The sequence below is a fragment of the Hyperolius riggenbachi genome, chromosome 12 (genome assembly GCF_040937935.1).
Source record: "Hyperolius riggenbachi isolate aHypRig1 chromosome 12, aHypRig1.pri, whole genome shotgun sequence".
NCBI lineage: Eukaryota > Metazoa > Chordata > Amphibia > Anura > Hyperoliidae > Hyperolius > Hyperolius riggenbachi.
The window spans coordinates 38175517-38188074 of record NC_090657.1 but is presented as its reverse complement, the minus strand read 5'-3'; the positions used below and the strand labels follow the sequence as shown (position 1 = coordinate 38188074).

The 12558-nt window shown below is 45.4% G+C and overlaps 1 protein-coding gene across 1 annotated transcript in view; it reads left to right on the top strand.

The window, feature by feature from the left end:
• Positions 1-879: 879 nt before the first annotated feature.
• The window catches only part of NAGS (N-acetylglutamate synthase), a 64167-nt gene continuing 52488 nt past the window's right edge, over positions 880-12558 (top strand). The window contains exon 1 of the mRNA XM_068262431.1: positions 880-1349. Within this exon, the coding sequence (XP_068118532.1) occupies positions 1023-1349 (327 nt within the window). The 5' untranslated portion in view covers positions 880-1022. The remainder of the gene's footprint in view (positions 1350-12558) is intronic.

The window sequence follows — 12558 nt, the reverse complement described above, 5'->3', positions numbered from 1 at the left end:
AGGTATATAATATGAGCCTGCTGGAAGGATAGGGAAATGTTTAATTTGCCTTATCAAGTATCTACATTTTTTTTAAAAAAAATTGTGCGCTGTTTTTTCCCCCTCCTGGCGCTCCACTGCGCGTTGTGGTTTCGTAAAAAGTATTTTTCTAAGCGATTTTTCATAGCGGTTTTGCAATTCACTCCCTGACGCAAGTCAGGAAGTGAACTCTTTGACCCGGAAAAGAATAAATACAATGGATACTTAAAGGATACCATAGCCAAAAGCAATTTGAACGTCTCCCCTCGTTTAACACCTAAATGCCCCCTTGCCACCCCCTTGCACAGCAGTGCGCAGGCCCGGCTGCATGTATCGTAGATTGCGCGCATGCCTATGAGCACTTTGCGCATGTGCATTGCTTTTGGCTCTGGTATGCTTTAAAGTATTAGAGAAAGAGTATCCGTACAGAATTCAGGCAACTGATGTTGATTGATTATTAGAGAATGAAGATGGCAGCCTATGTATTTCTCTTGCTACAGGTTCCCTTTAAGCTCATCTCTACTGAGCAATCAGAGCCACAGCTGATGCAACTTGTGGCAAGTGTATAGAGGTGGACGAATTAAAAATATAATAGTAATATAATAATGTAACAACCTCCTTTATCTGGAATGCTCAGGTTACTCCATTTTTCAAGTATTGGTTTATTTTTTCTTTATTGCTTTAGCCGTTTTATACAGCTTTTCTGTGTGTGTGTTTTTTTCTTCAGCCTTTGCATTCCTTTTTCACAATGCTGAACTGTTGACCCTTATAGACGCACTGATTGCAGCCTGTAAGCTCTTCCACAACCTCTGTCCATTTCCCACAGCCAAACCACTCCCCTCACGATGTCATCAGCCTTGACCATATAAGCAAAAGCCTAAGAGAGTGAAAAGAAGTTTCTAACACTAAAGTAAAAGGGATAACGAGTGGACTACAGAGGTCAGTACACCTAGGAAAACGTCACACACAGAGTGAAGAAGTGGGAGACACAGCCAAGGCTCTACATGGCAGTTGTCCATAGCATTTCATCTCTCTCTCTTCGCACCCCACGCTTTCTTAGCACTATAGGTGGAGGAAGTGGCTCAGTTCTCCACCAGAGAGCGAAGACTAGGGACGAACCTACTGGAGAAGAAGTGAAAAATGACCCTAAAGACCAAGAAACCCCTAAGGAGTCTGGTGGCCTCTCTTCTCTGGTGGACCGCTCCCTGGTGAGAAGGGACATCCGGGCGTTTCTAAGAGAATGTGGCGGCACACCTAGCGAAGCCCGTCACTGGCTAGCACAGTTCCAGGAGCTGCATTCTGCCTATCAGAAGGCCTTTGCGGTGGTAGAGGTGAGTTATTTCAAAGTATGAATGCATAACCTCCATCAGCATGAAAGTAAATGAATACCAACTGCACACAAAGTCTTTGCTCAACAACCACTTAAGTACCAGCGGTCTCTGATTCCTTAAGGACCAGAGACCGCTGGTACTATAACGAAGGAATCCCGACGAATCGCCGCACATACCCGTCGCAACCGCCGTCACCGCCGCACACCGGGAACCTTCTAACATCCACTCTGCCGTCTCTATGACAATGGGAGCGGCTTACATTGATAGACATGGCCAGGAGCAAATGAAATTGGCTCCTGACCGGCTCACGTGGCTCTGCCGTCATAGAGACAGGCAGAGCCAGTGAGCAGCGGCGAGAGACGTCGGGTTTGAGCGGCGGGGAGAGGTGGAAACGGCGGATGTGCGCTGCGGACGGTGATTGAAATCTACGTCCTGACAGCCAGGAGCCCACCAAAACAGGGCGTAGATTTCAATCACCGCGGCCCTTAAGTGGTTAATATTCAAAATAATTTCTCATTCATGTATAGCTATTGCTGAATTCCATTTATGAAACATGCAAATATCTCTTTTAATGTGATTCACATAGTTTGTGTTGTGCAGTGATGAAGTTGTGTGTCATGTGACCAGATGTATGGCTCAGCCCATGGCAAGGCATCACATGACATATACCAAGAGATTATCATTGGGTCCTGGATCATGGTTTCATAAACTCAAACTGGTTAGTCTGTACCTCTGGGTGTTTCAAGCCCTACTCCATAGAGCCATATTAATCCATGCCATGCACTGATGAGGATCAACCAATCCGAAACAGTCTGTATGCATGTTGGATTTTTATGGCTCTGTACAAATTAACAAGCTGATGCATCATTGCATTCCAGCGGATCTGGAGGTGTGTTTAGCTTCTAAAGGCATCAATGGTTGATTTGCATATTTCAGCAGTGATGCATTGTGGGATACATCTCAGAGCTCACTCCAACCTGAATTATCGCAAATTCTTTCTGTTTTAAGAAAGCAAGCTTTTGTTTTCCATAGCGTTTTAGTAAGGGGGCTTTTAGGACCATTGTAGCCCGTTACACACTCCGACAAGTTCTGGTTCACCATGAGCTTGCTGGTTAGTCATGACCTCTAACTAAACACAAAATAGTTTGCAGTTTTGTATGTATCTCTGTTTTTTTAATATTAGTTATCAGATGCTCTGTTTTTAGTCCCGGTTTTATGCAGAAGTATCGGCTGTACCATGTATGTACAGGTTTCTGTCTGTGTGTTGCTGAGTTTGGAAGAAAATGAGGAATGTGACGTTCGGGATTCTCCTGAGCGATGTTCAGGATCCATGTACTGCTGTGTAGCTTTTATTGCCCTCTCTTCTGTTCCTTGGTCTGATTGTAAACTGACTATCTAAATGCTTAGAAAGGATTTTCTGAGTGAATGTTCACCTAGATGTACATGTAGCTTTAATTCCTGCCCCATTGCCCTAAATCACCTTGTTGTTTACATACACAAAAATATAGAGGATAACAGTAGGTTCAGGCTCCCTGACCTTTTTTGGTGGGTTATCACCATAGGCGTAACAATTACCCCTGCGGGGGAAAGGGGGGGGTGGAGATGGGGCTGTCTTTACTGGGTGTAGTAGGGAATTCCAAAGGGTAGGGGCAGCATGACAAAGCTCTGGCTCCAAAGGTTTTGAGGTGCACTCTGGGAGTGACCAAGTTTAGGGTTCACGGTAACCTGAGGTTGTGAGGGGTGTGGTGCAGCGTCGGCATCAAGTCCTTCATGTATCCAGGGTCAAAATTATGTAGGGATTTGAATGTCAACAGTCCAATCTTCTCCAGTATTCTTCATTGTGGAGTGTTTTGCATTTCTCCATTTGGAGTATTATCCATTTTGCAAGTAGCCAGTGCAGTGAGTGAAGAATCGGTGTAATGTGACAGTGGCGAGGCTGGTTTGTTAGTAATCTGGCAGCAGCATTCTGTCCTAGTTGCAGGTGGCACAGTCCTTGTTTGGGAGGCCTATATAGACAGCACTGTAGTAGTCCAGCCGTGATGTGATGAAAATGTGTGAACTAGGTTAGAAGATCCTCTGGGGCATACATGTCAAACTCTGGCCCACGGGCCTTCAGAGCCATTTAATTTGGCCCCCAAGTGGTTTCCCCACTGCATTATGCTGGGCATTAGGGATGATCGGAAAGCGCAAATTCCGTTCCGTCGAAAATCACGGATCCCGTCAGTGTTAAATTCCGTCGCTATGAAAATTCCGCCAGATTTGTACGAAATTCCGTGGAATTCCGGATTCTGTGGGAAAAATTGAAAAAATCGCTAAAGTAACCTTGTTTATCCTATATGATAGCACATAGACCCTATTAACTGTTCCCTTAGTCCTTTTCTTCCTCCCTTCCTCCCTCCTCCTGGAGGGAGGAGGGTCTCGTCTTCCAGGGATTTGTAGCCTGTGAAAAGCCAACTCACATTGGCCTCAATTCACTAAGATCATGCTGGAGATAAGGCAAGAGATAACTTACCTCCACACAGTAAGAGAGTTATTTTATCTCTTCATTCCTTAAGTTACCTCTTCTGTAGTTAATTTACCTCCTCTGTAGTTAATTTACCTCCTCTGTAGTTAATTTACCTCCTCTGTAGTTATTTTCACACGCAGTTAATAAACAGCCTGTCTTTAACTCTGGGGTTTTTTTAAGGATTGAAGAGTTAACTTAAAGACAGAAGAGTTAACTTTAGGTTTGCCTGAGGTAAAATGTTTCCAGAATACTACATGCCTTATCACCATGGTGATAACTCTAGAAGAGTTATTAAAGACAGGAGATAAGCTTTGTGAATTTAGGCCATTGTCTGGAAATAGAACCCAGGTCTGAGTGTGTGGTAGGTAACTCACCTAACCACTATACCACCAACAACACTACATGCTGAAGCCAGCCTAGCATGTACCATTATGATATATCCAAGAGAAAAATTAGCTTGCTTAAGAATTTGTAACATGTCAAAAGCCAACTCACATTGGCTGGGAATAGAACCCAGGCCTACCGTTCTGTGGGCTGCTATCCTAACCATTATACCACCAACACAACACACTACAATGCTACATGCTGAAGCCAGCCTAGCATGTACCATTATGGAAATATCCAAGAGAAAAATTAGCTTGCTTAAGGATTTGTAGCATGTCAAAAGCCAACTCACATTTGCTGGAAATAGAACCCAGGTCTGAGTGTGTGGTAGGTAACTCACTTAACCACCATACCACCACCAACACTACATGCTGAAGCCAGCCTAGCATGTACCATTATGATATAGCCAAGAGAAAAATTAGCTTGCTTTAAGGATTTGTAGCATGTCAAATGCCAACTCACATTGGCTGGAATAGAACCCAGGGCTACTGCTCTGTAGGCTGCTATCCTAACCATTATACCACCAACACAACACACTACAATGCTACATGCTGAAGCCAGCCTAGCATGTACCATTATGATATATCCAAGAGAGAAATTAGCTTGCTTTAAGGATTTGTAGCATGTCAAAAGCCAACTCACATTGGCCGGGAATTGAACCCAGGTCTAGTGCTCGGTATGGCTGCTATCCTAACCATTATACCACCAACACAACACACTACAAATGCTACATGCTGAAGCCAGCCTAGCATGTACCATTGTGATATACCCAAGAGAAAAATGAGCTCGCTCTCTCTCTCTCTCTCTCTCTCTCTCTCTCTCTCACTCTCTCCTCTCTCTCTCATCTCTCTCTCTCTCTCTCTCTCTCTCTCTCTCTCTCATCTCTCTCTCTCTCTCTCTCTCTCTCTCTCTCTCTCTCTCTTCTCTCTCTCTCTCTTCTCTCTCTCTCTCTCTCTCTCTCTCTCTCTCTAGGACTTGATGCCATTGAAACTGAATTTTCAGCTTAAAACCATCAATGGATACCGGCAGAATTTCACAGGCAATTTCGGAATTCCGCCAGATTGAAAAAGCAATGACCAAATTCCGCCTAAAATTGCGGAAAATACAATTTCAGCGGAAAGCGATGGACCATCCCTACTAGAGAGAGAGAGAGAGAGATGAATCTACCTGGCTATCTGGGGTTCTCTTCGGACAACTGTTGAACACAAAAGGCAAGGCCATGCCTGGGTGGGCTTGAACCACCAACCTTGCAGTTAACAGCCAAAACGCGCTAACCAATTGTGCCACACAGACTGTGTACCGCAAAGACTGTGTATGCAGTTGCTGTTGAATGATTTTATGGGGATGTATGTGTGTCTTTTGGAGGGAGGAAGTAAGTCTGCTCCAAGAAGTTTAAGCATGTAGTGTTGGTGGTTTAATGGTTAGGATAGCAGCCTACAGAGCGGTAGCCCTGGGTTCTATTCCCAGCCAATGTGAGTTGGCTTTTGACATGCTACAAATCCTTAAGCAAGCTAATTTTTCTCTTGGATATATCCTAATGGTACATGCTAGGCTGGCTTCATGCACTAGCATTGTAGTGCGTTGTGTTGGTGGTTATAATGGTTAGGATAGCCACCTACAGAGCGGTAGCCCTGGGTTCTATTCCCAGCCATTGTGAGTTGGCTTTTGACATGCTTCAAATCCTTAAGCAAGCTATTTTTTCTCTTGGATATATCATAATAGTACATGCTAGGCTGGCTTCAGCATGTACTGTTGGTGGTGGTATAGTGGTTAAGTGAGTTACCTACCACACACTCAGACCTGTGTTCTATTCCTAGCCAATGTGATTTGCTTTTGACATGCTATAAATCCTTAAGCAAGCTAATTTTTCTCTTGGATATATCCTAATGGTACATGCTAGCCTGGCTTCAGCATGTAGTGGTGGTATAGTGGTTAAGTGAGTTACCTACAACACACTGAGACCTGAGTTCCATTCCCAGCCACGGTATGTAAGCTGGCTTTTGAAATACTACAATTCCCTGGAAGACGAGACCCTCCTCCCTCCAGGAGGAGGGAGAAAGGGAGGAGGAAGGGAGGAGGGAATCGGGTCGAAATTAGTTAGGTGAGGAAATAAATTTGAATTCCGTAAAATTCACGGAATTTTAAAATTTCCGCGGAAATCCGTATTAGAGCTATAGCAATTCCGTTCCGTCATATCGGAACCGGAATTACAAAATTCCGGCTGGAAATACGAAATTTACAATTCCGCGGAATCCAGCGACCATCCCTACTGACATACACGGGTCGATCCGGCGGCCGATTAGCTGCCGTATCGACCCCCGCCGCGTCCCCGCTGATTGATTACCGCTCGTCCCCGTCGGCGCTCCTTATCAGCCGCTCGATTCCCCGCCGGCAGGCCATCGGACCTGTCGGATATTATCAATCGAGCCATCAGCGGCTCGATTGATAAGGAGAATTTCTCCCGTGTATGCCCCAGCATTAGATTTGGGCACACTATAGACCACCAGGGGAAGCTATATCGGAGGCGAAGCTCTAGATCACCAGGGAAGCCATATGGGGGGAGGTAGGGGAAACGCACTAAACACTAGGGAGCTATCTGCGGGAGGGTGCGGGGCACGAGACACCAGTTAACTGTTGGAGGAGAGCCATTAGACACCAGGGAGGCTGAGGTTGGCCATGAGGTTGGCCCGTGAAAAGGTCCTAATGCTCAATTTCAGCCCACTTTGTATTTGTTTTTGACACCCCTGCTTTGGGGGGAATGAGATGTTTATTTTTGTAATGTTCCTCAGATGAAAGTAGGGAGTTTTAAATACAGCCAAGATTTGGTTTCTGAAGTTCAATTCACCGTCTATTAGCACACCGAAGCTGTGCACAAGATCAGAGCTGCTTATGTCTGAATTCCCAATTCTGATTGGTCTTGCTTTAGAATAGAGCTATTTTGATGCCAGGCGTTGGCCTTGGACAAGAAGGACCGCAATTTTGTTAGCATTCAGTTCCCACTCAGTTGTAATTCATCAACTCTTGTAGCTCAGCTAAGGAATAATTTATTTTTGGAATAGGATCTGTTCCACCAGGTTTAAAGGACAATTGTAGCTGTGAGTTATTGGCATAGCAGTGGTACATCAGGTCATGTTGTTGGATAATTGTGCCAAGCGATAGCATGTAGATTGCAAACAGCAAAGGGGATAGGATTGAGCCTTGTGGTACTCCAAATTTTAGAGGTGCAGGTTTTGACATGACAGGTCCTAGGAATACTCTCTGTGCTGTGTCAGTCAAGAAAGATCTGAACCACTGGAGGACTGAGCCACTGATGCCACTATATTCCTGCAATCATGGAAGGCTCGGATTTACGTCATAGTAGCTTATAGGCACAGATGTCCTGACATCCTAGACTTATCCCCCCCCCCCCTCCCCATGGACCCTACAAATCCCAGCTGAACTGCTCCGCAAGTGTACTAGCTGGCCCCACTGCCACTTTCTCCCTTACTTCCCTTGGCATAGGTAGCTACAGGTGTCACTTAGCATTAGGTAGCCAGAAGCCAGAAGAACCCTCAATATTAAGTTTCTAGAGGTGCCTAAAGTATTAGGTAGCTAGGGGAACCTCAGTATTAACTAGCTAGAGATACCCCCAAGTAGGTAGCTAGAGGAACCTCAGTATTATGTAGCTAGAGGTGCCCCTGACTGAAAGGAGATCTCATCAGTGGAATGCAGAGAGCTCAATGAGTAACCTCTCCTTTACACACTCATCAGGACTCTGTATAGGGAAGGAGCGAGGGAGGCACTTGGGGAGGGGAGTGCCTCCCTCGCTCCTTCTCTGTAGGCACGTGCCTACAGTGCCTTATGGTAAATCTAGCCCTGAATCATGGTCAACTGTATGAAAAGCTGCTGAGTAGATCCACCAGGATTAGGATGGAGCATTCCCCTCTGTCCCTTGCCATGAGCAGATCGTTGCAGTTTCACAGCTCTGGTGTTTCTGAAGCCAGATTGTAGAGTCAGGATATTGTTTGCTGATAGCCTGGCTTCAAGTTGCAGATAGACAGACGTTTCAATAACTTTTCTTAAAAGGGGAGGTTGAAGACAGGTCTGTAGCTGCTCATTGCGTCTGGATCCATGGAAGGTTTTTGAGAAGGGGCTTGATGATTCCTTCTTTCAGAGAGATATGAAACCTCTGTGCTTGCAGGAGAGCAGTTGACTATTTTATGGAATGCTGGACCAAACCGGTAAGGGCATTTCAACATATGTTTAGTTGGTCCATGTCGCAGGTTGTCTGGGGCAGGTGATGGCGGATGTCTGAGATCTCTTCTATTTTAAAAGGGCATCACAATTAGCTCAGGGTGTTAAGTTGTTCTTATTGACTAGATTAGTGTAACGATATGTGTCAGCAAGTAACAGAGTTCTGATTATTAGGTGATCTGCAGTATCACCTATAATACAGATATATACCTGATTATATGGTGATCTGCAGAATCACCAATAATACAAGTATACCAGCAGCTAATGTGATAGTAGGGATAGTGCTTGGTGCAACAGTAGTACTGATAGGTATAGTTGTACCTCACCAGAGGAGCTGGAGGGCACTTAACAGTACAGAGCCCCTCACTAGAGACAAGAGCCCTCTGGTGAGAGTAGAGTGGTCAGACTAATCGAGTTGGCAACAGACAGATACGGTACAAAATCAGAAGGCAAAGGCAAGAAGGTTTTAACAGGCAGAGTCAGCAGCAAGATCAGATGGGCAGAAGTACAGAATCACTGAGAGTTATAATAGTCATAATGAGAAAGAGTCATAAACAGATAATAAACAGTATTTCGATATAATTATAGTAATCAAACAAATCCCGTCACTGTGTGAAATCCCCGGTTTCCTCCCGGATCAAAGCACACCGGATCTATCTAAGGTCTGAGCGCTAACACGAAGTGATCGCAACAGCAGACAAGTTGCAAATGATTCCTCCGGGCTTAAGAGTCCGGAGAGACCCCGAGGCACGACCCCTGCGCCTGGATAATCAGCAGCGTAGGGCGCATAGTATGGCATCAGCCGACCCGCAGGACAGCTGATACTCCTCCTCGCTGCATAAAGGTCATGACGGTGCAACCTCATGTGCGGACGAGAGACCCGTCCTCGGCGTGCTAGACGTCCGAGGCATGGGAGCGCTGCTAGGTAGGGAGATAGAGGCAGCTGCGGTGGCGGCGGGATTCGCCGCAGCTGCCTCCACAATATTTGTTACAATTAGCTAGTAACAGGCGTTGAATAAGTCTTAGGTGCTGTAGACTGAATAATAAGAGACGGTATAGAGGACACTTAGAAAAGTAGCAAGCAAATTTCTCACATGGGTCCTTTCAGGGATTTATACTCTGATTTTGACAGGATGAGTTACAGCAGCTATCCTCTGTGTGGAATAACTGGGCTGGCCTACTGGCAGCCTTTGCGATCTGCTGTGATAGGTAAGAAGATTATTTTTTTGGTGATTGCTTTTTGGAGGCTTTCAGGTGAGAGGCCAGGGTGTGTTTATCTTTTAGAGATTGTGATTAAATTGCGCCACTGTCTTTCTAGTCTGCACACTTATTTTTCTAGTTCCTTTCCTAGCTATCAAACCACTGTGCATGGTGAAGTGGTGTAGACTGTTTGATGCATACTGGAGCAATGAAGTCAAAGGCAGATGACACAGTGTGGTTATACTTTAGGACCATGGAGTCTAGGTCTGAGCAATGATTTGTCAGATCGTCGTAGTCGAAGAGTATATTCTGAATGAGCTGGAGTGAAACATCTTTCAGAGAATGGTATTTTGAGTTCTTTGCCTCTGTGTTTTAACGCTGGTGTTGTCAGAGAGAAGTGGATGGTGTGGTGGCCTGACCATACCACTGAGAAAAAGAGAGAACACCAAAAGCCCAATATAGTGTAGTATGTACTGGTAATGTATAATTGGAAGAGTAATAATATTAATTTAATACTCACAAACCAGGGTTACCAAGTAGGCAACCACTGTCAAAGCAGGTGGGGGGATTGTCCTGACCCCACTCAGGATTAAAAAGTCGCTCTCTGTAGTAGAAGAAGGAAGGGTACAACCCTCCACCAAGGGTGGACTTGATGTAGATAATAGGATAACAAAGGCGCCAACAGGATACAAAAACACTAAAAGAACTTAAAAACCCATCTTGGTAATAGAGGAGGCAGTGGTGGACTCACCTCCTCCAAGCAGAACACACGACTGTGGATTTTCAGTCAAAACAATTTTATTGGATACTCCAAATAAAGTGCAACGCGTTTCACGGGATACAAACCCGCTTCATCAGGCAATAACGTTTCGCGGGATTCATCAGGCAATAACAGATAGGAGTAAACAGCATCTGCCAGTATCATCAACATTGAGTGCCTCTGCTCAGTGTTAATGATACTGGCAGATGCTGTTTACTCCTATCTGTTATTGCCTGATGAAACCCGCGAAACGCGTTGCACTTTATTTGGAGTATCCAATAAAATTGTTTTGACTGAAAATCTACAGTCGTGTGTTCTGCTTGGAGGAGGTGAGTCCACCACTGCCTCCTCTATTACCAAGATGGGTTTTTAAGTTCTTTTAGTGTTTTTTTTTATCCTGTTGGCGCCCCTCTTGACCATACCACTGGGTTGATTTCCTTGTGTCATATTAAAAGTCCTGAATGGAATATAAGATCCAGAGCAGTGGTCCTCAAACTAAGGCCCGCAGGCCAAATGCGGCCCGCCGAGGCTTTTTCACTGGCCCTCCAAAGACAAAATGTATAACTTATAGATGCGGCCCCATGTACCTGTAATTATCACCTGCTCGCATATAGAATAGCGGTGCTTGCACCACCCATCCACATACTGTAGAAGCCAGCGAGAAGTAATTTGCTGGCTTCCAATCCAATTCCACATCAGGTGACACTGCTGTCCAAGTGGACGGCAGGTTGTCACATTGGTATGCTTCACTGTCTGGTGCACAAAGACGTTCTTTGAGCGCCGCTTGACTGAATGGCTGCTGCTGGGAGCTCTCCCCCAGGCATGATTGGGGGGAATCAATACCTAGATTCAATGTAATGTTTTTCAACATAATTTTATGTATGTTCTGCCCCCGGCAGTCTGACCCGGCCCTTGACCGAAAAGTTTGGGGACCCTTGATCTAGAGTGTGTCCTTTCTTATGGGTGGGGAGGTTGACAGCCTGGGAGAAATCTAGCTCATTCATGGTGAAAAGAAGTTCTCTTCCTAGGTGTAAAGTGTCATCATCCACCATTGCACTGAAATCTTCCCAGGATGATCCATCTAGCTAAGTACTACAAGACAAGACAAATAACATTTATATCGCGCTTTTCTCCTTGTGGACTCAAAACGCCAGAGCTGCAGCCACTAGGACGCGCTCTATAGGCAGTAGCAGTGTTAGGGAGTCTTGCCCAAGGTCTCCTACTGAATAGGTGCTGGCTTACTGAACAGACATCGCTGAGATTCGAACTCAGGTCTGACAGTCCTTAACCAGTACACTGATTAACTACTACCTAACATCTGGACTTCCCCATCCATCCTAGCTGACTCTCTCTAATCTAGATGCCCTCTCCATCATACTCTACTCTCTGTCTTTCATAACTGCCCCCTCTCCCTCCTGCCTGACCTTTAACAGGTGACAAATTATCTCATTATGTATTTTATTTACTGTCTATACAGAAGGCCCATGTCCTGTGCATGCTTTGCCATTCCTCCTCCCTTCTATGTAGAACACTATATGCTGTATGGCTAGAGCTGTTTGTACAGCATTCATTTCCTGCAGGGTTGCCTTGACGATCGATCAATGATCATTAAAGGTGACAGTAATTTAGAGTGTGTGAGCCTGGGGAGGGGACATGCATGAAAGGGATGGGGCAATCTGAGCAACAATAGTAGGTTCACCCACAGAGACTGGAAACTGAGTTCTTCTACTCAGTTGGTTCTGTTGTGATCAAAACTTCAAGAGAATTTCTAGAAGCAGAAGCCATATTTCACACACTAAATGTAATGTCTGAGCACTCCGATAACTAAGCGATTAAATTCTATATTTTGATTAGAGTTGGGCCGAACGGTTCGCCTGCGAACGGTTCCATGCGAACTTCAGTGGTTCGCGTTCGCGTCCCGCAGGCGAACCTTTGCGGAAGTTCGGTTCGCCCCATAATGCACATGGAGGGTCAACTTTGACCCTCTACATCACAGTCAGCAGGCCCAGTGTAGCCAATTAGGCTACACTAGCCCCTGGAGCCCCACCCCCCCTTATATAAGGCAGGCAGCGGCCATTACGGTCACTCGTGTGCTGCCTGCGTTAGTGAGAGTAGGGCGAGCTGCT